This window comes from Protopterus annectens, chromosome 7.part0 (assembly GCF_019279795.1).
Source record: "Protopterus annectens isolate FY-2018-M chromosome 7.part0, PAN1.0, whole genome shotgun sequence".
Classification (NCBI taxonomy): Eukaryota; Metazoa; Chordata; order Ceratodontiformes; family Protopteridae; genus Protopterus; species Protopterus annectens.
Window position 1 is genome coordinate 1224482263 of NC_056739.1, and position 27595 is coordinate 1224509857.

A 27595-nucleotide genomic window follows, 5' to 3' on the forward strand; every position below is an offset into this window, starting at 1 on the left:
ATAGCAGGAAGAGGAGAGGAAGTGGGGAAAAGGGAAAAAAAGATACACAGCACTTTGAACATATTGGTTCAAGCAAGGATAACGAGTGCTTGTTCTAATAATAAAAGTATTTGAAAAAGAGAAAAAAAAAACAGAAAATAGAAAAATAGAAAGCTGTCTTAATAAAAGTATAAGAAAATAGAAAAATAGAAAAAAGAAAGAAAGAAAGCAACCACAGGAATGTAGAAAAGAAAGAAATTGACAAAAGAAGATGTCATACAGATAATGACACAGATAAAAGAAATGGAACTTTCATCAACAAATGTCAAGCATGAGAAAAAATGTTGAAATGAATGCCATGGACATTGCAGGTAAAAAGAGACATCTGAAACACCTATATAAGCATGCAGTTATTATATGCTATGTTGTGAACATTTTCCTTTGTATTTAGTTATTTTTAAAGTTTTGACAATATTTCCTGGCAAACAGTTTAAACTGTTAAGAAATGTGATGTGTCCCCAATAAGTAGTTTATACATGTTATTATTTGATCAATAGTTAAAAGATAGTATTTTTATTTTAGTGTTGTTTGTGAAATGGTTGCATCAATAAAATTGTCAAAGTTTTCAACCAAAAAAAAAAAAGAACAAGAACACAGCAGAAGGGGTGGATATTTCTACAGAGCCCACAAAAAAGATATTATTTATTTATGCTTTGGTAAGCATCTTTTACTATAGATCATCTGTCAAGTTTCTAGCATAAGATTACCAAGCAATGAAGTAAGCAGAAAGGAGGCTATGCCCTCTATCATAGCCTGAACCACAAAAGTAGCAAATCCCTTTTTGTTTCAGGATGCAATTTCAGTTTGCAATGTTTTTAAAAGGTAGATGTGAACTAAAGATTAGGTCATAGATTTACATCTCTCACTCCTGTCAGTTCCCCAATGAAGAAGGCTACTATAATACTAGCACCTTTAGTAGAATGAGCTCTAATCTGACCTGACAAAGGTTTATCACCACTGTTGTATAAGAATGGAAAGATGATAAAACCAGCAAGCAAAGAAGAGTAGTATTGCTGGAACTGAATTTTCCTCAAGTCTTGGTGAAAATCTTACCAAGGCAACACTGACACGAAGTAGGTTAAAAATAAAAATGACAGCTGGGTGCACAAGTCCCAGGATAAAAAGTCCCCAATCCTGGTAGGCGCACTGGTGCCAGGACCGGAAAAAAATGATAGTGCTGAATCCTCAAGACACGGAAACATTCCTACAATGGGGTTAGGCCAGGCCCAGGGGAAGGATGCCCCCCCTCCTTGTTGTGGAAGGAAGTAGTAGTCTACAAAAATCACAAAAACTGAGGCCAAAAAAGAGCCATAAATATGGTAGAGTGGACTACTGAGGATAAGAAAGAAATGATTTATTATTACTATTATGCAAGAATTTCCAGACAGAAGATATACAAAAAGATTAAGAGAGAAATTAGAAGAAAGAAAAATACTTACAGAAAAAAAACTGTCAAAAGCTTCAAATGCAAATTTGAGTTCATTAATACAACAAATCAATGAAAAACATTATATAGACCAAGAAACTTTGGGCCATTTGGAAAAAAGGCAAGTGAGAAAGTATAAAAATATAATGAACAAAATATAGAGATTTTTGAAAAGTACAGAAAATAAATATGGACATGGGAAAGAAAGAGATCTGATATGGTGCAATGTTTATGCAAAGGAGAAAACCAAATTAATAAATACAAAAAAAGCAGTCCCAAAGATATTCAAAGAGAAATAAGGGCAAAGGCACCCTGATATGGAAAAAAATCACAATACAAAAATAAGATCACAAAAAGGGAGCTTAGAACAGAAGATTAACAAAGTAAAAGTTAAAAACAACAGAAGCTGAAGTTATGGAATACCTGCGATGCGAAGGATTTAGTGTAGAAAGTCCAACACAGGCTATAGCACAGCATGATGGAACAATGAGTCTCCTATGTAAGGATAAACAGGAAAAACAGGAGACATCTGAATAAGAAATATGGACAAGAGAAAGAAAAAGAGATTTAATATGGTGCAATATGTATGCAAAGCAGAAAGCAAAACTAATCAATACAAAAAGAGCAGTACCAAAGATAGTTTAAGAGAAAAACAGGGAAAGGCATCTGGATATGGAAAATTTTACAATACAAAAATAAGAAAACCAAGCAAGAAAGTAGAAAGGAGGATAAGTAATGGAGAAGGTAAATAAATAGAAACTGAGGTTATGGATTACCTATGAAGTGAAGGATCTAGTGCAGAAAATCTAACTCTAATAGCATCACAGCAGTCTGGAATAATGAATCACCAAATTAAGGAGAAACCAGTGGAGTGGGAAACATCTGATCAGGTGCCATATGAAGATACTTTGGAGCCTTTAGTAGGGAACCAGTATAGAAGTTTAATTGGAGTTGCACAGCAAGGGAAGGAACAGGAAATTGTGGCAACTCTGACACAGTTGATGTTGTGGAGTGATAGGCCAGTGAGTTCCCATACGAAAGAGCAACAGATGACACAGGATGAAACTGAAGAGAATATGGCAAAGGAAGATGCTCTGGAACTTTATGTAGATGCGCACAGGAAATGGAGAACAAAGAATGTACCTTCAGTTTAGAAGAAAATGATCTAATGGAAGAATTTCTTGATTTAATAGAAATGGATGGATATATTAAGATCAATGAAAGAAATACACTACAGAAAATCAATAAGACCCAGAATGTTAGAGGTTGGATAAAACAAATGAATACAGTAATCAGGACTATGGATAGAAATTAATGAGATACAACAGAATTAAATATGATATATTATTGTGCAGCAAAATTAGTAACAGATAAACTCTTACCACAAAAACACAGGGAAGGAAGGGAAAGGAAGGGGAAAAATCAAATGCCATAATGGAAGTACTGAATAGAGAAAACTATAAAGGAATTAAGACAATAAGTGTTTATTTTAGAAGAGTACAAAAATAGGGAACAGATCAACATATATGCTCAAAAAGATAGATGTGATAAAAGCCATGAGCAGTATCAGAATAGATCAGGATCTATCGTACACTATTGCAAATAATAAACTAAAGATATCAGCTCTAGCAGAAAACTTTGAATATCTACAAATGAATATAAGGAAAAGTACAAAATAAGCAATTTATTGATGACCCAAAAAAAGTTTTATGAAGAAAGAAGAAATAGACACATTTTGGGCAAATATCCATGAAGATCCTGTGGACGAATCCGCGGTGGTACAGCGGTAGCATTGTTACCTCACAGCAAGAGGTTCTCCTGTTCGATTCTCAGCTGGAGTGCCTTCTGTGTGGAGTCTGCATGTCCTCCCTGCAGTCGAGTGGCCTCCGAAAGACATGCGTAAATGGGCGTGCCTTCACTGAAGGTTGGGCATCGGGCTGGCAACTCGGCACCATAAAAATCGACTGCCAATCATTAGCAGACCGGAGTTTCGCTGTGGTGACCCCTAACCAGGAAAAGCCAAAAAGACAAACAACATCCATGAAGATCCTGTGGTACATAACAAAGACGATGATTGGATAGAAGAACTAAAAGGAAGAATAAGAAGTTCAAATGTACAGGATATGAAATGGGATGATGTAACAACCAGGCAAATTGATACAAAATTAAGAAAAGCTCCTAACTGAAAACCCCAGGCCTAGATCCAGTACCTAACTTCTGGCTAAAATTATTAACATGTTTGCATGAATATTTCGCCATGAGTAAGCACTATTTATATGCGCACCCCAAACAGATGCCAACCCGGTTAACAACCTCTTTAAGAGTAAACCTGCAAGCTATCCTAAAAACAACAGATCAGTAACTTGCCTTTTGATAATGAATAAACTATACACTGGAATTGATGTCTATAGAGTTTACAGTCATATAGAAGAAAATTCAATCATGGCAATAGAACAAAAGGGTAACACAAGAAAGTTATGTGGAACAAAGGATTATTTCTTGTTAAATAAAGTCAAAATGGAGTATTGTAAAAATGGAAGAATCTAAGTATGGCAGGGATAGACTACAAAATAGTATTTGACAGTAACCCACATCCATGGATAAAAGAGTGCTTACAAATGTAAAGGCTACACCCTATATTGATCGATTAAATTATAGTGCCCGTGAAACAGTGGCAAGCCACTTTGCAGCTAAGCCATGATAAAGGACAAATTATTATCCCAGGGATAAAAATTCAAAGGTGAATATTCCAGGGTAACTGTCACTACTGCTCTTTTATCTTGCCGTTAACCCAGCTGTCAACTTAACAGATTAGGTCATGACTACAATTTGGCTCTCAGAAATCAACAAGTGTAAACACTTCTCATCTTTTTGTGGATGATTTAAAACTGTATAGTTCATCAGATGAGTAGCTGAAAGCAAAACTACAAGTGGTCAAAACTTTCTCAGATGATAAAATAATGTCATTTGTTCTTTATAAGTGTGCAAAAGGAACTTCTAAAGCAGGAAAGCTACAGCACCAAGAAAATATCAGTCTGGGACAGGAATGTGATATAAAAGAACCTGAGCAAATGGGATTGTATAAATATTTGGGAATTGATGAAGAGTCAACATTAAAGCATTAAAATGCAAATAAAATGTTGTAAGGAATATTTTAGAAGACTAAAATTAATATTGAAAACACCTCTGACATCTAGGAACAAAGTCCGAGCTATAAACGAATTTGCCCTTCCTGTTCTAACTTACAGTTTTGGGGAGACTGACTGGCCCCAAAAGAGACTGGATCAGTGGGACAGGAAAACAAGAAAAATGCTTCAGGCTTATCAAAAGATTTATAAAAATCAGTGTATACCAAGATTATATATTCCCCTTTCTGAAGAAGGTATGGGCTTCCTTGAAATTGATTACATGTACAGATCTGCAATCATAAGGCTGCATGCATATCTGCTGACCTGACAAGATCTAAACATAGTGAAAGTTTTAAAACATGAGGAGAATAAGTCGAAGATGACTTTCCTGCTTAGTTTAGAAGAAGTATATTGGTGTCAAGTGGGAAATGGAAATCAAACTCGAAGTAGATAAAAATTAGGCAACAAATGAATGTGCCAAAAAACAAAAGAAAGAATATAAGGTGAAGGATCAGATGAGAAGGCAAGAAATTTGGAAATGCATAAATATAGTTCCAAGTACTGAAAACTCCTGGAACAACCTCATGTTGGTCAGGATCTCATTCAAGAATGCATAAGGAAAGGTGAATTTAAACCAAAAGATGAAAGGTTAATATTGGCAGCCTAGGATAGTGGGCTACCTACACGTTGCTTTACAAAGTTTATTGAACATGGAGAAACAGACAGAACTGGAAAGAGTGGCACATCTTGTTGATGGGTGTGATACACTAAAGGCAGAAGGTCTGTATACTGAAAGACATAAAAATATGGCAAAACCGTTGCATTGAGAATTGTGCAAACATTATAATTTTGAAGTAGCTGATAAGCATTGGAAACATGAGTCACAAAGCATTATAGAAAATGATGAAGTTTATATCACATGGAATCACCCATTACCAGCAGTTCAAAAAACAGATCCAAGAAAACAAGCTATAGTAGTCCATGAAAAAAAGACAAAAGTAGCATTGATCATTGAAACTGAAGCACCCAGTGTTTGCAGTCTTTCACATACAGAGAGACACAGAGTCATAAAATACCAGAATTAGCAGGCCGAAATGAGGGCAGTGTTGAAGAAGAATACGAAAACATTTCCTATAGTTAAAGGAGCAATGGGTCTAATAAAAAGAATTTACAGTCATATTTAGATATGCTACCGATACATTTAACTCTGTATGACTTGTGGAAGGAGTTAGTTCTGCTCACGTTGCAGGTGCTGCAAAGAGCACTTTTGGCTAACAGCAAAGATTGAAACAATACTAATTTCAGGAACTTTATTCATATTTTGGCTTAGTATTGGGGCCCATTCCCATCATTGTGTTAGAAACCCAAATATCTTGGAGAAATTAAAAAGGGGTAAGCAAACTCCAAAAGGCAAATAAATCATAGCTTATGTATTCAAAGCAGAGCTGTTAGAATCAAATGAACTTTTTGTGTTTTGATTTTTTCATAACTGTTTGAACTTGAAGAGCTGTAAAATAAGATTACCTCACCATCCTCTCCTAGACTTGGAGAAAGCAAATGACAAGGTCCCAAGAAAGCTGATCTGGGCAGTACTGTGGTGGTTTGAAGTCCCAGAAACATTGGTAGAATTAATGCAGGCTATGTACAAGGACCCAATGACTCAAGTACGAATAGTGTTCGGCCTCACAGAGGGGTTCCCAGTGGGAGTGGGTGTAAATCAGGGTTCAACTCTGAGCCCACTGCTGTTCATACTGGTTATGGACTACATTATCAAACAGGCTGGAGGGGACAGCTGAACAAAGCTGCTGTATGCAGATAATGTGGCAGTACAGGCAGACTCTGAGCTACAACTTCAGCAAAGGATAGGAGAATGGAATCCAAATCTGAAGGCACATGGGATAAAACTAAGCACAGATAGGACAGTGGTAATGGCCTCAAATTGGGGAACTCGGAAGAAGCTGAGAATAGAGATGGAAGGGAAGATAGTCGAACAGGTAAACAGCTTCAAGTATCTGGGAGGGGTAGTTGAGGAGAAGGGAAGTCCGAATGAAGAGGTCAAAGCTAGAATCAGAGGGGTTGCAGCCAACTGGCATAGACTATCAGGTGTAGTCTATGACAGAAGAATGCCAAATAAGCTGAAAAGTAAGGTGTACAAGACAGTGGTGCGACCAGTACTACTGTATGGCAGAGAAACCTGGGCAGTAAAGGCAGAACAGTTGAAGAAGCTAGAGGTGATGGAAATGAAGTGCCTAAGAAAGGTGGTAGGATGCACAGTGTGAGACAGATGAAGAAATGAGGACATAAGAGCAGAAGCCAAAGTAGCTTCAATTGCAGAAAAGATCAAAGAGAACAGATTACGGTGGTTTGGGCACATGTGTAGAAAAGCAGAAGATAATCTGGCGAGGAAGAATTGGGAAAGACAGGAAGAAAGTAAGAGGAAGTGAGGACATCCAGCAAAGAGGTGGATGGATTGTGTGAAAGAAGATCTGAGACAGTCAGGCATGAGTGTTGAAGAAGGCAGGAGTGTGGCACTAAATCAAGAGAGTTGGCGACAGTTAACATGATACCCCGACCCCATGTAGAAAAATGGGAAAGGGGGCTGATGATGATGATGATGATGATGATAACCCTCTCCAACTTGGGTAAACAAACTCTTGTTTCTTTGTCAAAAATTAAAGAAACTGTGAGCTTTGGAAGTGAGGCATGCAGACCCAAAAATAGTATTCTCAGATTTTTGTAAACTCTTGGAGAAATTTCTAGGCTTAGCTGGTACTCATAATTTAGATTACTTATTTTACTTTAATTGTCTATCAAGTTTTTGTCTCCTGGCAGAAGTACTGCAAATTAATGTTCAAAGAAAAGGCCAGCTCCCATAATCTCATAACCAACTATATTGCATATAAGAATGACTTTTCCTCTTATTTATATAAAACACAACTGTACCATTATCAGTAACTACCAGGAGAGCCCCTTGGCCAGGCAGATTCTGAATGCTTTGTCTTCAGCTCCACTATCATCATTACTTTGTTAATACTGTGCAAAGTTAGTGGAGTAGAATCACGCAGATCCTGGATCATCGAGCTGTTCATGTGTGCAGCTAATCCATAAGAGATGTATATGATTTTATTATTTAAAATGGAAGAGGAGGAAAGAAATGAAAGTTATGTACTTTACCATAACATTAGATCTGTGCTGTCACATTTTTGTCTGGTTCAACATTTGGGTTGTTGAATCTGAATGTTTCTGACCTTGGCGCCTTCTACCAGAGCTTTGGATCCATGACTCTGACTCCTCCCCCACCCACAATTCCCTCTGTCTGTCTGATTTACCTCGGACCAAGTTCGCTGACTATTCTAACTATATAGACCAAATATCTCAGTACTAAAAGAAAAAATAATATTATTATGGAATGGAATAATAACTTAAAAATAATTCTGTGCTTGGAAAGGGGATAAACAAAACAGACATGGTATGTTTAAACCCCAGAAGATTGCAAATGGCAAATTGGAAGGGGGGAGAAGGGAGGGAAGCTGAAATGGAGGAAAATCAGACAACACGGATCTAACTGAACTGGAGGAAAATCAGACAACACGGATCTAACATCTATGGTAAGTACATAACTTTCTTATCTGATGTTGTCTAGTTTCATCCGATTCAATGTTTGGGACAGATTCCCAAGTTGCCTGAAAGGACTTGGGTGGTCTCAAGGAAGGATGTTGCTGAGAATGGCAAAGCCAAAAGATGCATTAGCTCTAGATGGCATTTCCATTTTCTAATGAGATACAAAGGTGTGAGCTGTTGGCCAAGTTGCTGCTGCATAAATATCACTAATGGAAACTTTTTTTAAGAACACTATAGAGGCAGCAATTGCTCTACTGGAATAAGACCTAAGCTTGGGCTTTCAGTGCAAAGGAAATCCCAAAGATTTATATACAAAAGAAATGCAGTACACTGGCCACTTAGAAAGTGTGACTTTTAAAGTACGGTGTCCTAATTTCGTTTTTGAAAAGGAGACAAACAGTTGACCTAATTTTCTAATATATTTGGTATGGTGTAAGTAAAATCTGAGCCGTGTGTACACATCTAATGTATGAAGCATATGTTCACCTTTACTAGAGTAATTTGGAAGAATTACTGGTAAGTCAATGTACTGATTTAGATTTGCTTCACATGAAACTTTTGGGAGAAAGGTAGGGTTCATACTCAATGACACTATCTTTGTGGAAGGTGAGAAAGAGTGGCTTGCATTAAAGTGCTTGCAATTCCGAAACTCATTTAGCAGAGATAATAGCAACTGGGAAGATGTTCTTAAAAGAAAGAAACTTTAAGTCGACTGATGCCACAGGCTCAAAGAGGTTTTGAGTCAATGACTAATGTAATAATGTGATATCCCATGAAGGAACTGGTTTCTGAATGGGAAGTCTCAACAAAAATGTTCCTTTGAAGAAAGCTTTGGATATTCTAAGAGAAGCAATGGACGAATCTTTATGGTCTATGTGAAAAATTGAAATGGCAGCCATCTGTACTTTGAAAGCAGAATAACTACAACACACTGGCAAAAAAGTTCTGAAAGAAATTCTAGTATCAATGGAAGGGTCTATATTATGACGTCACATGATAAAAAGACCAAACGCTCTTTTATCGAACACTAAAAGTCAAAAGCACTGAATGCTGAACACACAGAACAGTGATTTTTTTCCCAGGGAAAAAAAATTGCTGGGCCATTTTCGGGACTTTGTCATTTCCTCCACTGTGGTGTGATCTCGGAGTTGGTATATTTAAGTAGGGGGGGTGTATGGGGATGTTTGGATTTGTTTTTTTTTTTTTTTTTTTTTTTTTTTGTGGAGCAGCGATTTTTTTCTCTGGGAAAAATATCGCTGTTCCGTGTGTTCATCATTTACAACTTTCGGTTTTCAGTGTTCGATAAAAGAGCATTCACTCTTTTTATCATTCAATGTCGTGATATAGATCCTCTGTGTGTGTATATATATCTATAAATAAATATATATATATATATATACACACATATGCACACACACACACACACACACACACACACACACACACACACACACACACACACACACACATACACTCGCACACTCACACATGCATATAACAATAAGCACACCAAACAAAAAAAAGAGCACATTATAACTAGCCTACTATTAAACACACAAGTTTAGCTCAATCAGTTAACACTACCAGAAAAGTCTAGAAGAAAACACTTAGAAAACAAGAACTAAAATTCACTACAAAACTACCTATCTTAACCCTAGTTTACAATATACCCTGTAATAAAGACTACACACTAAAGTTGATGTGTCAAGAGGGACAGAAAATTGGAAAAAAAGGCTTTCATTTATTGTGATCACAGGAAGAGCTCTCATAAACATGTCTGGATGAACAACAGGCAAGCGAGATCAGACAGAAGGATGGAATTGTGGGTAGGGAAGGAGTCACAGTCTTGGATCCAAAGATCTGGTAGAAGGCACCAAGGTTGGATCCAATCGGGTCCAACACACAAATCACTGAATCGAACCAAAATAGATAACATCTGATACATGTTTTCTGCATTTACCTTCATGTTTGCTACATACCAAGACTTCTCTCATATCACTCAGGAATTAACAGAAAAGAGCTTTCCAGGGAATATGTAGTCTGATTCTCACTGATTCTTTAAGAAGAAATGAATTTTCCTCATATTCAGTGTCACTTTGAACTAGTAGAATACTGGTAGGTATGTGTTCCAGGGTCCTAAGAAACATCCTTGCAGAAAAGAGAACTGCCTGTTAGTAAACTCAAGTAAGAGGACTATATCTAGAATATTATCCCATGTCAGAAAAGTCTTCCTTTTAACTATCTTCAGTAGAGCTACCAGAAAGAAAGAAAGAAAAATAAACAATTTTCTAAAGACGGTACAGTTTCTGACTTTTCTATGTAGATGGGGAGAACCAGGGGAATATAAAAAAGGAATTATGAAAACTAAATCCTTTAACAATCAGACAAGTCTGCGTCAAAATAAAGCAGCTTTCCATGTACAATTCAATATGAATGCCATAATTCCTTAAAGTTGGTATGGCAAGAATCAGTCATTTGGAAAGGCAACAAGGTAAACTGAAAATATTCATGTCCTCTCAGAAACCTAAAAAAACTACTGTAAGCTCTGTAAATGAGAAAGTATATTTGGGTAAGGTCTCCATCACAACAGTAGGTCACAAGAATCATCTAGGTAGTTACCTCTCTGTTCCTCAGTACTAGGTGTTTGCCTTATCCGTCAAGCTATACTCAACCAAAATCTCAAACCAAGTGGTCCATCCACTAGTGAAAGTGTTTCTCCCTAGCACTGCAGCTTAGAACAAAAGAGCAACAACACTCACACACACATACTCCATAAATGTCCTATGCCTACCTTAAACATATATAACTTAAAACAAAGAATGTAGATACAACTCTAAATTGGCAAGTACAATGATCAAACAGTATGTAGCAACACCAGTGGGACCCTGTTCTGTTGTAGTACTTCACACAAGACATAATGACTACATAGCAAAGACAATGAATTCATTCACTGCACTGTTCTATATGCAGATTGAACTCTAAGTTGTTTGCCCTAAATCAGAAACTTAATGGTCAGGTGAAGTTTTTTCTCTGGCACTGTGATATAAGACTTTCTATGAAGATTGGGGAAACATGATCCCTATGTAAGTGCAGCACACCATCCTGCTATCTTTTTTTGAAAAATGTGGACTAGCAGCACTGATTACTAGAACAGAGTAATGTTTCTGTCTTACATTCAACAATGAAAAGACATGTAAAGTATGACAACCCAGTGGTAATCAGCACTGTTAGCATTTCTGACTGGATCTCATCCACTCCTGTAGCCTCACCACCACAGAATGAATTAACTGCCAGTGTCTTCCTCTAAAGAAATGGACTTAATTTCACTATTTAATTTAGGTACTGCATGCTGACAGAAGGACACCATTCATGAGGTTAGAGTTCCTCAAAATAATCTTCCCACTTTTAATGTCCCCAGCAGAACTCAGTATTCCATCACCTTCTGAAAGCAGCTTGTACAATGTCTCTTCTACCTTCATTCCACCCAGAGTCACATGGTGGTTTGACACATCCTCGGTGAAGCCATCTGAAAGTTATTCTTTATGACCTCATCAAAGTGCTCTCACACCCAACCACGCTTTTCAGCACCTATCAGACAAATCTAAAGACCCTTACTACCTTAGCAGAGAAAGGCAGTTCATTTAACCTAACAGTTTCCCTCACTCTCGTAACAACCACAGGGTCCTTATGCTACCATCATTACGAGCACCAGTCACCTTTTGATCAAGCTCTTTGCCACTTGCTTAAATACTGAGGTGTTGAACAGGATCCTTTCAGACTACACATTTGGGATTTCCCATGGTATATGGAAATGCTTTTCTAGAGGTGTACCTGGGACATGTTCCTATACATTTGGGTTTCTCTCCCCTGTCTATCTGTCACTTTAGTTGGCTGACCCAAATCACCATGAAGTGCTGATCAGCTTATACTGTACCTCTCTTGACTTGGAATATCCAGAAAATAGGGACTTAAGGCTGATGATCAGACTTCAGAATCAAAGACTGTCTTCTGACTAAAGGTGCAATGGTAGCAAGTACACTTGTAAGTAGTCTTGTGTTTGGTAATTGTATTTTTATGGGCAACTCATACCTAGCACTAAAGTCCAGTAACATTTCACCATTAGGCTTCTTATCAATTAAACCAGTCATCCCATTCATGTGCCTCTGTATATCTCCATTTTTCCGCAGGTAAACAATAAAGTCTCAGTAGAACTATGAGGTCAGTAGGCAATACCCTTTCAAGCAGTGCTCCCAAGGTCTCCGAAAATTCTGAATAATGTGAATAGCTCTATGCTGTATATGCACAAACAAAAGATGGTTTCTCTTTCTGCACCTCTCAGGTACATTCAGTAACCCTCTTGTAGAAAAGAGCATGTGTGTATAACTTTAAGAAGCATTTCTAAGTGTAGGCCTATGCATATAAATAGTGAGCAAGTGCAGGCAGCAGTGCCATTCTGAGAGAACAGCCAGAGTGTTAACATGTATGAGTGTGGTAGTTGTCAATCTGTTTATAAGTTTATTTAAGTTTAAGTTACAAAGCCTCATTCCTGATGTGTTTGTGTGTAATAAAGCTGCTTGAACTGAACCCACAACTGTTCAACTGTTTTATCCTGACTGGACGAGCAACACCTCTCATCTAATGGCAGAACTTGAAATGTACAAAACTAAGCATGTGACTTGCGAGTATCCCACATTTTTGTGAGGACTTTCCTAAAGTACAATTTCACAGTAAGAGATATAACACCCAGTACTGAGAAGTCTTGCTCTACAAATAATACCTTGTGGAAAAGTAAGGCTGTCTACAGCTAGCCAGTAATTTTCACTCTCATGCACAACTTTGGTTCCGTCCTCAGCACTGAAGGACATTCCACATCTCTGGAGCCATTTCCATTGCCAGGGTCTGTTTCATTTCAACACAGCCTGCTTCTGCCTACTACTTGACTGGCATTCCACCTGACTTTCATTCTCTAGCTTGCAGCTAGTGAATCCATATGACAGCTCCATTCAATGCTCGTAGAGCTGGGCCAATTCAGGATGCACATGGCTCATCTAAGCACCAGGATCTTGCTTGCAAACACTACTCTCAGGACTGGTAGAGCAGACTCCAATATCCTTGTTCTGAGCAAGGTTTTCTTTTCATTTAAAGTACCACCATGAAAGTCACTTCTATGGATTGTTCTTTGTCTGGCCCCTCATCTTAGACTGATTTGCTTACAACAGCCCTACCATTAGCACAAAGTTCCAGAGAAAACATCTCTAAATGTCACAGGGCATGCAAGTTCCTTCAGCAAGATACAAACATTATTTCAGGAATGGAAGGAATATGGGCTATGAATTAACATCAACTAATTAAATATCTAAGACAGGAAAAAAGTGAAATTGTGAGGAATGAAGGAATATTTGCCTGGGCTGTTTTTCAAAACACCATCAATATCAAGAGATATTCAATGTATGCACTAAGAGGAAGAAAGTCTGCATAGTTTCAGCATTTGCAAATTTACTTGTATGATTGCATTAGCATTACTAGAAACCAAGAGACAGTAGCTGAAACAAAGATATTCCCAGTATCACATACAAAATAAGAAAGAGCCTATATGACATTCTAATGTTACTCCAAAAAAGTGCATCCCTTGACCATAACTAGTCTAATCTTATCGTTATGCCTAATGCATACTGGCATAATATATTACATACTTCAACTAGATTGTTGGCTGGCTTTTCGCTAATCATTTAGATGACCATGGAACTAAACAAGATAGTACATTTTATTCTTCAGGGACAAAGAATTACAGAAAGGATAAACATACCACAGGCTGTTTTCCTGCTCCTGGAACAAAATTGGTAGCATAAGATGAGGATAAACTCTTATGCCCATTCTTACTTAGTTCAGCTGAGTGCTGTGGTGTATAGAGCAGAAGCAGAAGATAATGGTAAAGGTCAGAGAAAAATAACTGCTGATGACAGATAATGTTGCACTTCTCCACTATATATATGAACTCCACACAGGGTAACTTTCAATTATGCCCATGTTAAAGATTTGCTAGGAAAGAAAGATCCCATATAGGGGGCAGGACACTCTCTATAGAATATTGCTCTGAACAGGCTGTAACCTCTAAGATGTTACTTCACAATGATACTGAAGGCAAATGATAAGGTTGTCAAACATGGATGGGAAGAGATAAAAGGACTGGCCTAAAAAAAAAAAAAAAGTCAATAAATATGAAGTGACACGCATTCAGTAAAAGAAATGGATTTCCTTACCTTGGAGAAAGTGTAAAGTTAATGAGTGTAACTTTTGTAGATATCTCAGGAGTGTAATGTGGATTTGGTAGCTTGGTAGTTATATACATTTTAAAGTCATCATGATATGGAATGACTGCATCTCCTAACTTCATCACCGTGCTGCCTTGTTGCTTGTATGTCTGCAACACAAAAATAACATTTTGGCCTCTTTTGCAAAACCTTTATCGTATTACAAAAACAGTCCTTTTTAACAGAAAATTTATTTGAGCAATGGAATCCCAACAAATGAGTTTTGAACACAGATTTGTATCCATTTGTAAATTAATTTTAAGAAAATACTATGCACATCAAGCAATGTTTTTTCTAGTGCTATTTTTTGATTGTCTGGCTAGTTCTTTTCGAAACTTGGGGCATCAGCAAATTACATATTTTAATGCTGTTAGGCTATTTCGTCCTTTGATGCTATGTAGTCATCACCTAGGAAATCATTATCTCGGACGTGTATTTCATAAATAAAGAAAAAAGTATGCAGCATATCAATGTTAATTTTGAACTGAATGTAAAAAAAAACTTGTACTATCACATTAGTATCACTACTGATATTGCCAATGTTTTCTAATACTTTCTCAGTCATTACTTTATAAAACCCTGAATCATGACTAAGACAGAATCAGAATCAAAACCTATATTTTCTACTCCAGCTGTCTTGAAGCATGTCAAGATCTACCTCAGTGATACTAAGAAAAAGTGAAGTTTTGTGGCATTTTCTTCAGTGAATTCAATCTGTGTTATGTCCTAATGAATATTAAGTATAATATTAAGTAAAGATAAATAACTGCTTACTGTCTATGACACTCATGGGGGTTTTCTTCTCCAGAATGGCCAAGCAGTGCCAAATGTATTATATGTACAAAAACTCAATACTCAAACATAAAAATTTATATTCAGGAAGCCAATGCAATTCTTATTTTTTACAAGAAATGTTTTATTTAAATCATTATAACACAGAAACAAAACTACATGCAATATTTAGAACAATATTTAATTATACCAATCACACTTATAATTTACAGTTGAGATCATTTTAGAACAATTTACTGGCAAGTCATTAAACGTATTTATCTAATAACATTTTTAATTTTATTCAAAATTTATCATTACGCTGTTTACCACTTGACCATAAGGGTATAATATTCATTTATTTTTGGCATAAAGTGGTAGTCAGTCTAAGAGACTCACTAATGTTTGGAGGCATTTCACTTTCTAGTTCACAGCTTAAATGTTATAAGCCAATGCAATTTTTTATTTTATGAAGAAAATCATGACTAATTCTCATATAACTTGTATATATTAAAATCAGTAAACTGCTCCATATTTCTGTCAGTGAACCAGAGCTAGCAATAACTGTGGGTTTGTAAATTTTCTGAAGAGCATAAAATAATGACACTCACAGATACTGTGATAACAAAAAAAAGAAGTTATATACTCACCATAACGTTCCATGTTTGTTGACCATCTCAGCTTCATTCTTGCTGGTTGGGTACGGAACTGAGAATCTGTTCCAACTCAGCCTATACAAAAGCTCAAGAGCTTCCACTGGCTGGAAGCAATACCCTATCCCATCATGCTTAGGGAGATTACCCAGATCTTGTTTGCAAATACTGAACAGAGTAACAGTTATATACACATCATAGTACATACATAAACATGTGCCACCTAGGACTAAGAAGGAAATCAGAGAACATAAGTTCCAAATTTGACAGAAGCCTCTCGATCCTCCAGGAGCGAAGGTTGGGGGAAGGAGGGTGGGGCGCAAGAATGAAAGCGAAATGGACAACAAACATGGAATGTTATAATGAGTACATAACTTCTTTATGTTATGTTGTCCTATCTCACCTTCATTCTTGCTGGTTAGGACAGCATCTCCAGCACCTTCTTTCTTGGGTGGCTCAAGGGAACAAAGTCTTCAGAATAGTGTATAAAAAAATGAAGCCCTGTTCTGGGAGGCCAAATCTACTTTGTAATGAGTGATAAAGGTATGAGGTTTCACCCACGTCACTGCAGCACAAATTGCATCCATAGGTAGTCTAGCCTGAAAAACAAATGAGGTTGCCATGGCTCTTGTTGAATGGCCTTTTATTTTTCCAAGCAGCTGTCTGTTTTGGGAAGTATATGAATAGGTAATGGCATCAGTAAGTTACTTTGAGAGAGTAACTTTGATATTGGAGGCGCCCTTCTTTTTATCTGAAAAGGAGATGAATAGTTGATCAGATTTCCTGACTCCTTTAGTTCTGTCCAGGTAGAAGTGTAATTGACTGTGTACATCTAATTGGTGTAATTTATATTCTGCCTTGTTGCCATAGTTTGGGAAGAAAATAGGTAGATCAATAGACTGATTAAAGTTTGCTTCAGAGCAAACTTTGGGTAAGACTGATGGATTAGTTCTCAGGGAAACTCTCTCTCTATGGAAAACCAAGTAGGGGGAATGTATAGACAATGCTTGGAGCTCTGATACCCGCCTAGCTGATGTGATGGCCACCAGAAAGACTGTTTCCCACGTTAGAAACTTCAGTTGACAAGATGAAATTTATATGGTGGCAGGATTAGAGTGGACAATGCCAAATTGAGGACCCAAGGGGCTGGTGGTTCTTTTACTGGAGGCCTAAGCAAAAAGGTGCCTCTCAAAAAGGCTTTGCACATTGTATGGGACATAATTTTGAATCCCATTTCTCCACAATGCTAGTTTGATATAGCAACCAATTGAACTGGTATGGTAGCTGCTGCTGCACCTTCATTGAAGAGTTTTGCTAAAAAGACTAAAATAGAAGTTACAGGAGCCGTGAAAGGATCAATGTCATTGTTGAGAGCACAACAGGAAAACCTTTTCCATTTGCTAGCATAAAGCTTTCCAGTTGCAGTCTTGTGGGATGAGATCAGAATATGTTTCACAGCGGGGGATATAGCCAAAAGCCTGGCTAGGAGTGGAAGTGGAGCAGCCAAGCTGTCAGTTTGAAGGTTTTCAGAGAGAGATGCAGGGTCCCTGACGGATGAGTCAGGAGGTCTGGAACTGGGTCCAGAATCCACGGATCCTCTTGCAGATGGGGCCATAGGAAGGTGAACCAAATTTGTCGAGGCCAGTATGGGGCAATGAGTATTAACCTGCTTCTCAATGTGTTGGCTTTCTGAAGGATTTTGGGGATCAAGGGAAATGGAGGGAAGGCATAAAGGAGACCCAGGAGCCAATCATGTGCAAGTGCATCCCTTGGTGACTCCCCCAGAGGGCGGATCAGGGCAAAGTAGCTGCTGTATTTGGTGTTCATGGATGTGGCATAAAGGTCACAGCAAGGCTGGCTGCACTTGCAAAAAGTCTGTTTCACAATTTCCTGTTTCAGGGACCATTTGTGAGGCATTAGAATAGCTCTGCTGAGTTTGTCTGCAATCACATTGGACCTTCCCAGGATATGTGTTGCTATTAGAAAGCATTGGGAAGAAACTGACCACTGCCATACTCTTTGACCCTCTCGACATAGGGGGTAAGATCTGGTTCCTCCTTGTTTGTTTATATACCACACGACTGACATATTGTCTGTCTGGATTGCAATCGTTCCTAGTAGAAGGGAGTTGTGAAATGCCTGCAGCACAAACAGCACCGCTCTCATCTCCAGGACACTAATATGCAAGTGGTTCTCCTATTCCTGCCAAACTCCTTGGACCATCTTCCCCAGAAAATGCCCCCCACCCTATCTGGGAAGCGTCCGTGGTCACTGTAGCTATTGGTTGAGGGGGGGATGAACTGTCTGCCCAGATCCACCTGAGAAGAATGAAGCTACCAACAGAGGTCTCTCTTGCAGGATTCCCGTTATGATAATCTTGTGGGACATGGGCAGTTCCTGCATGGACTACTGGGTGAAAAGTAACCACTGGAGAACTCTCGTGTAAGCATGTGAGTGGTACCAAGATTATCTCTACTGCCATGGTACGCAAGATCTTTAGAACAACCTTCCCCTGTACTTTCTTCTTTCTGAGGATGTTCTGTACTTGTTGGCGTAGGGTATGTATACTGTTGGGAGGAGGTTTGGCTACCATTTCTCATGTGTTTAAGTCTGCTCCTATAAATACAATATGTTGTGATGGCAAAAAGGCAGACTTTTTGAAATTTATTGCAATGCCTAGTTGAGAACAAAGGTGGATGGTGGTGTCTCTTGTTCTGGTAAGTAGATGCTCAGTGGTGGTGGTCAGGAGCCAGTCGTCCAAGTACGGAAACAACCAGAATCCTAGATGCCTCAAGAGAGCTGTGTCTACTGCCATGCATTTGGTGAACACTCTGGGGGCTGTAGTGAGACCAAAGGGCAGACCCCGGAACTGGTAATGACTGGCTTCCAGCCAAAAGCATAAGTGACTCCGGGATCACCTGTCCATCTTTATATGGTAGTGCGCATCCTGGAGATCTATTGAGTACATCCAATTGTCTTTCCCCAGAAAGGGGAGTGTAGACTGCAGTGTCACCATCTTGAACTTTGATTTTTTTTTTTTATGGACTTGTTTAGTCTGCTGAGATCCAAAATGGGCCTCCAGTCCCCTTTTTTTTGGAACTAAAAAGAACCTTGAGTAAGTTCCGGATCCAGTTTGGTCTGCGGGGATGTCTAGGATGACTTTTTTTTCTAGCAACCTTTGAACTTCTAGAGTTGCCTGGTCCCTTTGATTGGGTGGAACATCTGAAACTGACCTTTTTTCTGAAGGGGGAGAGGAAGAGGGTATACAGTAGCCTCTGGATATGATAATTTGTACCCATTTGTCATTTATGTTTAGCCAGGCATTTGGGTACAGTGACAAGTGACCCCCGACTGCCTCCAGAGGTGAACAGGTGGGCCTCCTTTCAGGAGCGCTGGAAGGGCCTACCAAGGAATGTATCCCTGTTGCCCTGATTTTGTGGAACCCTTCTGCCGTGAGGTTGGCGTTTTCCATTGCCATTTCCCCCTCTACCCCTGGAGGAGGAATCACCACATACATTCAGAAAGGCTCCTTGGGACTTATGGAACCACATTTTCCCCTCTTCCGCCCTTTGGGGTAAGGCCTGCTAGGGAGGGAAAAATGGACTCCCATGGCAGAAAGAGTCTTTCCCTCTTGCTTGCACATGGTCAGAGTCTCTTTCACTTTTGGCTCGAACAAGGATGAGCCATCAAATGGGGCACTGATAAAGTCAGACTTGAAGGGCTCTACAAACTCACATAAGCGCATCCAGGAATGCTTCCTTCGGGAGATTCCTGTACCCTCTGCTCTACTCACTCCATCAGCCACATAAGAGATAAGCCACATGGAGGAGTTTACCACCAAATTTAAGGTAGAAAGCTGAGAGGTCACCTTGTCTGAAACCTCTGCAGCTGTAGAACCTTGGAGGGTATCTCCCAACTCCTTCAGGAGATCGCTCTGAAGTCTGGTAAAATGGGTGAAATAGTTCAGTGACCTGAGGGCAAAGGCTGCTGACAAGAACATACACTTTCTGTACCTGTCCATCGTATGAGATTCTTTATTTGGTGGATGGACAGATGAGGACGTCTCAGACAATTCCTTTTTGGTGGCCACCGCCACCACTATAGCATCTACTGGGACACATTTTGTGAGGAATTCCTTGTCAGAGGACACTGTAATAAACTTATTTGGCCTCCTCAGAACAGGTTGCACAGATTTTGGAGAGCCCCATGCCTTCCGACTGACTACATTCAGGAGCTGGTCGAAAGGTAGAGTCACCTAAGAGGTGGAAGGGCGTGACACAAAAGCCTCCAGGTACCCATCTCAAACAGGCTGGAAGCAACTTGAAGGCCTAAATCAAGCCATAACCATTGTTGCAACATTCCAAAGAAAGGATTGTAACATCTAATCGAGATGTCCACGTAAACAGCAAGTTGAACTTTTTGGTCCTACCTCAAATTTATGGCTAAACGGGGGAAAGATTTAACTGTAACACACCTCTCAAGTTGACTTCTTGTCACTTGCATCCTCGGAGCTCTACACTGGGGAAAAATAAAATGGACTATTTTCTGCTTAATTTCTGTAGAAAATAAAGAGAAACAGGATGGAAATCAAAATAAAAGAGGGTGGGGTGATTTACTGTAGCTGCCAACAAACTAACACAGCTTCGACAGGCAAGTCTTTTTTTTTTTCTTCTCTCTCTCTCTTTCTCTCTCCGATTAGGATATCAAAAAGGTGAAACTTATAACTTTGAGTCACTGTTGCTTCTGTAAAGTGTTAAAAAGCATTTTAATATTGATAGAAATAAACATTTTACAGAAGAATGTTGATTGCAGTGTAACACGTGGGAACAAATGCTATCATGCTCTGAATATCTGACTGCATAATCAATGTAATCAGTAGGTTGTGTATTTTCCCACACCAGTATATGTAAGGCCAATTAATCAAAAGAGAACATGACCATTACTGTACAATACATACCATGTATCAGACAGAGTTAAGATTTATGTACATGTGTGTATGTGTATGTAGGTATATGTATGTATATGTGTGTGTATGTATGTATATATATATATATATATATATATATATATATATATATATATATATATATATATATATTTGTGTATATGTGTATGTATATGTATGTATATATATGTATATATATTTGTTTCCGCTCTTTCTCTTCTTACACAGTAATTGAAATTGGTTACAGTATAATCCTCTACTAGTCATATAATAAATAATCTGTATAAGCCCAAATTAACTTTTTCTAATTATAGTAATGCATGTTCTCTAGAATACAGCTTCTGTTTTTGCTAAAGGAATATACACCATGGGTTAGAAAGGAGACATGATATACCTGAGACTAGTTAGTTGTGCTATAATGTCACTAGGGGTGCCTAATGAAACTAATGCTTACCTTATTACTAAGGTCATAATCCATATGCTATCTGTCATTAGTACTATTAGGCATATAACAGATAATGTATATATGCCCAACATAACTCTCTGATGTTGGTGATGCATGTTCACTAGAATACAGCTTCTGTTTTTGCAAAACGAATATACAACACAGTTTAGAAGTGAGGCATGGTATAGCCTAGTCTAGTTAGTTGTGTTACAATGTCATTAAGTGTTGCTTAATGAAATAATTGCCGCCCTTATTACCAAGGTCGTAATCCATATGGTATCTGACATTAATACTTATAATTATTAATAGATATAAGATAAAGGTATATGTTGTTTAATAACTATCCTCATTTTTCAAGATATGTAAAATCTGGTCCTACCATACCAGAATTAGGAAAAAATTATTATCCTGATAAATGGGGCAAGGATGTTGAGAGTGTTTTATTTGGAGTGTTTTTTCACATTTTGTATTGCTGAGTTTATTATGTATATTATGTATATATGTTTTTTCTTACAGTTGCTACTTTTTCATACAAACCAATATGCTCCTGCTCTAGTACTTAGAATACTGTTTGTTCTTTTGAATAGTCTCTTGGATGTAGTAGGTATATGGCAAGGCACAGTAGGGGTAACGAGAGACTCTAGGGCCGCAATAGATTCAATAATCCTAATCTACGACTTGTATCTATGCACATTCATATTGGAGAGAGAGTCTACCAAGTATTACATTTATTTTTCTAGAACTTATACTCACTATATGTAAATGTGTGAAATAAGCTATTGGAATATAAGAGGCTTACAGGATAAAAATAAAAAAAAATTATTATTACACTTAATTTACCAGTCCAACTCAGACATTACCTTTTTACAAGAAACACACTTGCTAGATGTAGACTGGAATAAAGACAGAGATAAAAGATGGATATCTTCAATTATTGCCTCTGGGAGGGAGACTAACTCAAAAGGAGTAGCTATTCTGATTAAAAAATCTTTTAAAGAAAATGTAATAGATTTGGGTACGGACAAAGAGGGTAGGTGGTGCTACTTTAAAACCATCAACTCCATATCAAACAGACCTACAATTTTCCTGAATATATATGGGCCCTGTGCCAATCAACATAAATTTATTATACAAATATACAACCTGCTATCAAAATTTTCGAATCATGAATATGTAATAGGAGGTGACTGGAATATGGTCAATGACCCTGCAAAAGACAGAACTAGCAAAAACAAATTCCATAGTAAGAGAGCATTGAGAGCACTAGAAGATTTGAGGCTAGACTATTGCCTTTGTGATCCTTACTATACAAAAGCCCATTCCACCAATATGTGCACATACACATACTACTCTCCATGTTATAAGACCTGGTCTAGGATTGATTTTTTTCTTAATTTCTAACTCCTTAATCAATGATAAAACTGTATACTCATCTTGGATCACTCTAAGATAACTATAAATATAACCCCAGTAACCAATCCATTAAAGAATAAAAAAATCATTCACTTGGACATTAAACCCTAAGCTCTTAGACAAAGAAGAAGTGATAAATGATATTTACAAAGAATTAGAGGAATTAGATTCAAATCTGTCCCTTTCTGACATCAAAATTGATATTATATGGGTGGCGTATAAGGCCAAATTTAGAGGATTACTGATCCAAAAAGCCTCCTACTATAAAAACCTTACTAAAGAAAAAGAAAACTTGATAAAAGATGAAATCCATAAAATTGAAGTATCGCTCCAACATAAATTTTCAATGGAATTGGAAAAAAACTCCTTGCCCAACAAAAAGAACTATACACACTGCATTCTCAGAACTTATCATTCCATGAAATGAAGCTCCTAACTAACTATTCACAATGGGCACAACAACCCTCCAAGCTTCTGGCAAGATTAATTAACATATATCATACTCCCACAACAATTTCACAAATCTTATATAATAACAAAATTTACACGGATACTCAAGAAATAATACATATATTTGAGAAAATATATAAGGAAATGTATGGACCTCATAATACCCCTTCATTAGAAAACTTTAACAGTTTCATCAAAGATCTTAAATTCCCTAAGATTGAAGACCAACAAGTGTTGCTTTTAGAAGCTCCTTTTAATACAGAGGAAATCGCAGAAGCAATAAAAGGCCTAAAAAGTAATAAAGCACCAGGCCCTGATGGGTTTGCATCAAATTTTTACAAGTCATTTGCTCCTAAATTGACCCCCATCCTATGTAAATCTTTAACCATATAAGCAAGCATGGCTTCCAAGATTTGTTCCTAAACAATTCTAAAACTATATTTATTCATAAACAAAATACGAACAATACCAACCCATTTAATTATAGACCTATCTCCCTCATAAATGTTGACATTAAAATCTACTCCCTGGTCCTAGCAAATAGAATTAAAAAACTATTACCTATAATTATATCCCCAGATCAGTCTGGCTTTATGTCAAAGAGACAAACATGGGATAACACGCTGACCCTCGATGCAGCCATATATCTTCTTGAGAAAGACAAATCTCCTAGATACCTTTTGCCATTAGATGCTACTAAAGATTTCGATAGGGTCAACCTTGAATCCCTTTTCTTGACTCTAAAACAATTTAATATCCCAAATACATTTAAAGAAAAAATCAGAGCACTATATAAGTCTTCTTACACCACATTGGTCATAAATAAACTTGTCTCCAATAAAATAAAACTAGTAAGTGGTACAAGACAGGGATGCCCCCTTTCCCCCTATCTTTTTAATTTATATATAGAGCCCTTATTCATCTACCTGGCGCAAAAAACATTTCACCATATACTTAAAATACTTAATAAAAAGAAGTTATGTTCTTACCATAGCGTTCCATGTGAGTTGTTCATCTCACCTTTGTTCTTACACACGGGTTCGGAGCCGATCCCTCAGCTCCGAGTCGGCCCACATTCCAAGCTCTGCGTCTAAGAGAAGCTCGAGGCACAGTCCCTATCCCATGATCCCCTGCTGCTAACCCTCAGATCTAGTTTGCAAAGAAACCAGACAACAAAATATACCTGCCTACACATGCATACACACCAAAAATACCTATACACGTATATACCTAAAAGGTAATGATAGATACAGGCAAATATGTTATACCTGACCGACTACGCATGCATACATAGGCACAGGCAGTCACAGAGAACCATGAGAAAGACAACCAGCCATGAGTCGTACCTGTTCCTCCAGAACACAGAGGGGGAAGGAGGGCGGGAATGTAAGAACAAAGGCGAGATCAACAACTCACATGGAACGTTATGGTAAGAACATAACTTCTTTATGTGAAGTTGTTCGATCTCCCCGTTTGTTCTTACACACGGGTAGAGTCCCCAGCACCCTAAACCCCGGGTGGCTCATGTGAGAACATTCCTGAGAACAGTGGAACCAAAGGAAGCCCTGTCCCTGAAGGCCCTGTCCACTTTGTAATGAGTAATAAAGGTATGAGGTTTGGCCCAGGTAGCCGCAGCACAAATGGTATCTATAGGTAAACGAACTGCATGTGCCAGAGAAGTAGAAACAGCCCTAGTAGAATGAGCTTTAACTTTGAGGGGAGTAGGCTGATTTGAAGATGAATAAACAAAGTTTATTCAGTCTAAAAGCCATTTGGATAGCGTGATTTTTGTAACTGCAAGTCCTTTCTTACTATCTGCATGAGCCAGAAATAGTTGGTCTGATTTTCTGAACTCTTTTGTTCTGTCCAGGTAAAATCTCAGTTGTCTGTGTACGTCCAATTTGTGAAGCATGTATTCCATCTTATTGGTATGGTTCCTGAAAAAGGTGGGAAGTTCTATGGACTGATTAAGATTCGATTCTGAGCAGACTTTTGGTAGAAAGGATGGATTAGTACGTAAGGTGACCTTGTCTGGATGAAATATCAGATATGGTGGTCTCACTGACAGTGCCTGCAGCTCCAAAACTCTGCGGGCCGAATTGATTGCCACCAGAAATAGGGTTTTCCAAGAAAGATATTTCAGTGGGCATGACGAAGCTGTCTCAAACGGCAATAGCATGAGTTGGGATAGCATCAGGTTTAAATTCCAAGGAAAAACTGGGCTCCGAATAGGTGGTCGGAGATGATAAGTTCCCTTCATGAAAGCCCTACAAAGTCTGTGCGACATAATTGTAGCGCCTACTTCACCCACATGAAAATTAGATATGGCAGCCAGCTGTACCCTTATGGTGGATGTTGAAGCCCCCTGGTGAAAGAGAGTAGATAGAAATTCTAGAATCTTGTGAATAGGAGCAACCAAGGGATCTAAACCTTGTTTGGAGGCCCAACATGCAAAATGTTTCCACTTGCTCTTATACAATTTTCTAGTGGATGATTTGTGGGAAGAAATCAGAATATGTTGTACTGCTGGAGACAAAAGATCTGACCTGGCTAAGCTGGGAAGTGGAGCAGCCATGCTGTCTATTTGAGGGACGAGAGAGAGGGGTGAAGAACTCCTGACGAGTGGGTCAGCAGGTCTGGCACTGGGTCCAGAGTCTAAGGTTCCTCTATTTGGTGAGCTTGGAGGAAGGGGAACCAGATTTGTCGAGGCCAGAATGGTGCTATCAAGATGATCGTCCTTTCCAGACCTTTGGCTTTCTGTAGAAATTTTGGGATTAATGGAACAGGAGGGAAGGCATATAGGAGACCCGGGGGCCAATCGTGTACAAGTGCGTCCCTGGGGGTGCCCCCCAGAGGGGGAAGTAGGGCAAAATAGTTTCTGCATTTGGCATTCAAGGGGGATGCAAAAAGGACGCAGGAAGGCTGGCCCCATCTGCAGAAAATCCTTTCCGCTACTTGATTTTTGAGGGACCACTCGTGAGGCAGCAGGATGGCTCTGCTCAACCTGTCCGCTATTACGTTGGACATCCCCGGGATGTGCGTTGCTATGAGAAAGCGTCCGGTGGACACAGCCCATTGCCAGATCCTCTGGGCCTCTCTGCATAAGGGGTAAGACCTGGTTCCTCCTTGCTTGTTTATGTACCAGACCACTGACATGTTGTCTGTCTGAATTGCAACTGTTCCAGGAGGTAAGTAGTCGTGAAAGTGTTGCAACGCTAGGAACACTGCTCTTAACTCTAGGACATTGATGTGCAGTTTGTACTCCATTTCCAACCACTCGCCTTGAACTGTTCTCCCCTGAAAAAGTCCCCCCCACCCTATCAGGGAAGCGTCCGTAGTCACTTTGGCTATGGGGGGAGGAAGAACAAAGGGGCGGCCTATCATAAGTTTGTGAATGTTCATTCACCATTGAAGATCCCATTGGCAATATTCCGTGAGTAGGATGTTGTGTGACAATGGTAGCTGTTGGCAAGACCACTGTGCGAAGAGTAGCCACTGGAGGATCCTCATGTGCATTCTCCCTAGGGGGACCATGATAAGGGCTGCTGCCATCATGCCTAAAACTTTCAAGACCTGTGCAGCTGGGACTCTTTTGTTTTCTAGGAGAATAGAAATCTGTTCTCTCAGGGCTGAGACTCTTGACTGGGGAAGTCTGATCAGGGATAAGGGAGTGTCTAATTCCGCTCCTATGAAAGATATATGCTGTGAGGGTGATAAGGCAGATTTTTCGAAGTTCAGAGTTTTGCCTAAATGGGAACAGAGATTGATTGTGTAGTCCCTGGCTTGCAATAGGTGATGCCTGGTGGTGGCGGTTAGGAGCCAGTCATCTAAGTATGGAAACACCCGGAATCCTAGTCGTCTCAGGTGGGACGCCACTACTGGCATGCACTTGGTGAACACCCTGGGGGCTGAGGTGAGGCCAAAGGGCAGAGCTCAAAACTGAAAATGACTGGCTCCCAGCCGGAAGTGCAGGTGATCTCTGGATGGCCTGGCCATTTTTATGTGGTAGTACGCATCCTTGAGATCTATAGAGCACATCCAATTGTTCGTTTGAAGAAACGGAAGGATCGATTGTAGCATAACCATCCGGAATTTTTCCTTCTTCACGAAGGTATTGAGTTTGCTGAGGTCCAGTATTGGCCTCCAGTCCCCTGTTTTCTTTGAAACTAAAAAGAACCTTGAGTAAGTTCTGGATCCTATTTGGTCCGCCGGGACTGGCTGGATGACTCTTCTTTCTAACAGCCTTTGTATTTCTATGGCTGCCTGATCCCTCAGATTGGGTGGAACATCTGGGAATCTTTTTTGGATGGGAGGATTGTTTATGAAAGGGATGTTGTATCCCCTGGTTATTATGCTTTTTACCCAGGAATCTGAAGTGAGATTTAGCCAGGCC

The 27595-nt window shown here is 38.8% G+C and overlaps 1 protein-coding gene across 1 annotated transcript in view; it reads right to left on the reverse strand.

Annotated features, from left to right (window-relative positions):
• Positions 1–27595, reverse strand: part of DNAH1 (dynein axonemal heavy chain 1) — a 5225710-nt gene that overhangs the window by 953678 nt on the left and 4244437 nt on the right. Inside the window, exon 63 of the mRNA XM_044076389.1 lies at positions 14475–14635. Within this exon, the coding sequence (XP_043932324.1) occupies positions 14475–14635 (161 nt within the window). The remainder of the gene's footprint in view (positions 1–14474; positions 14636–27595) is intronic.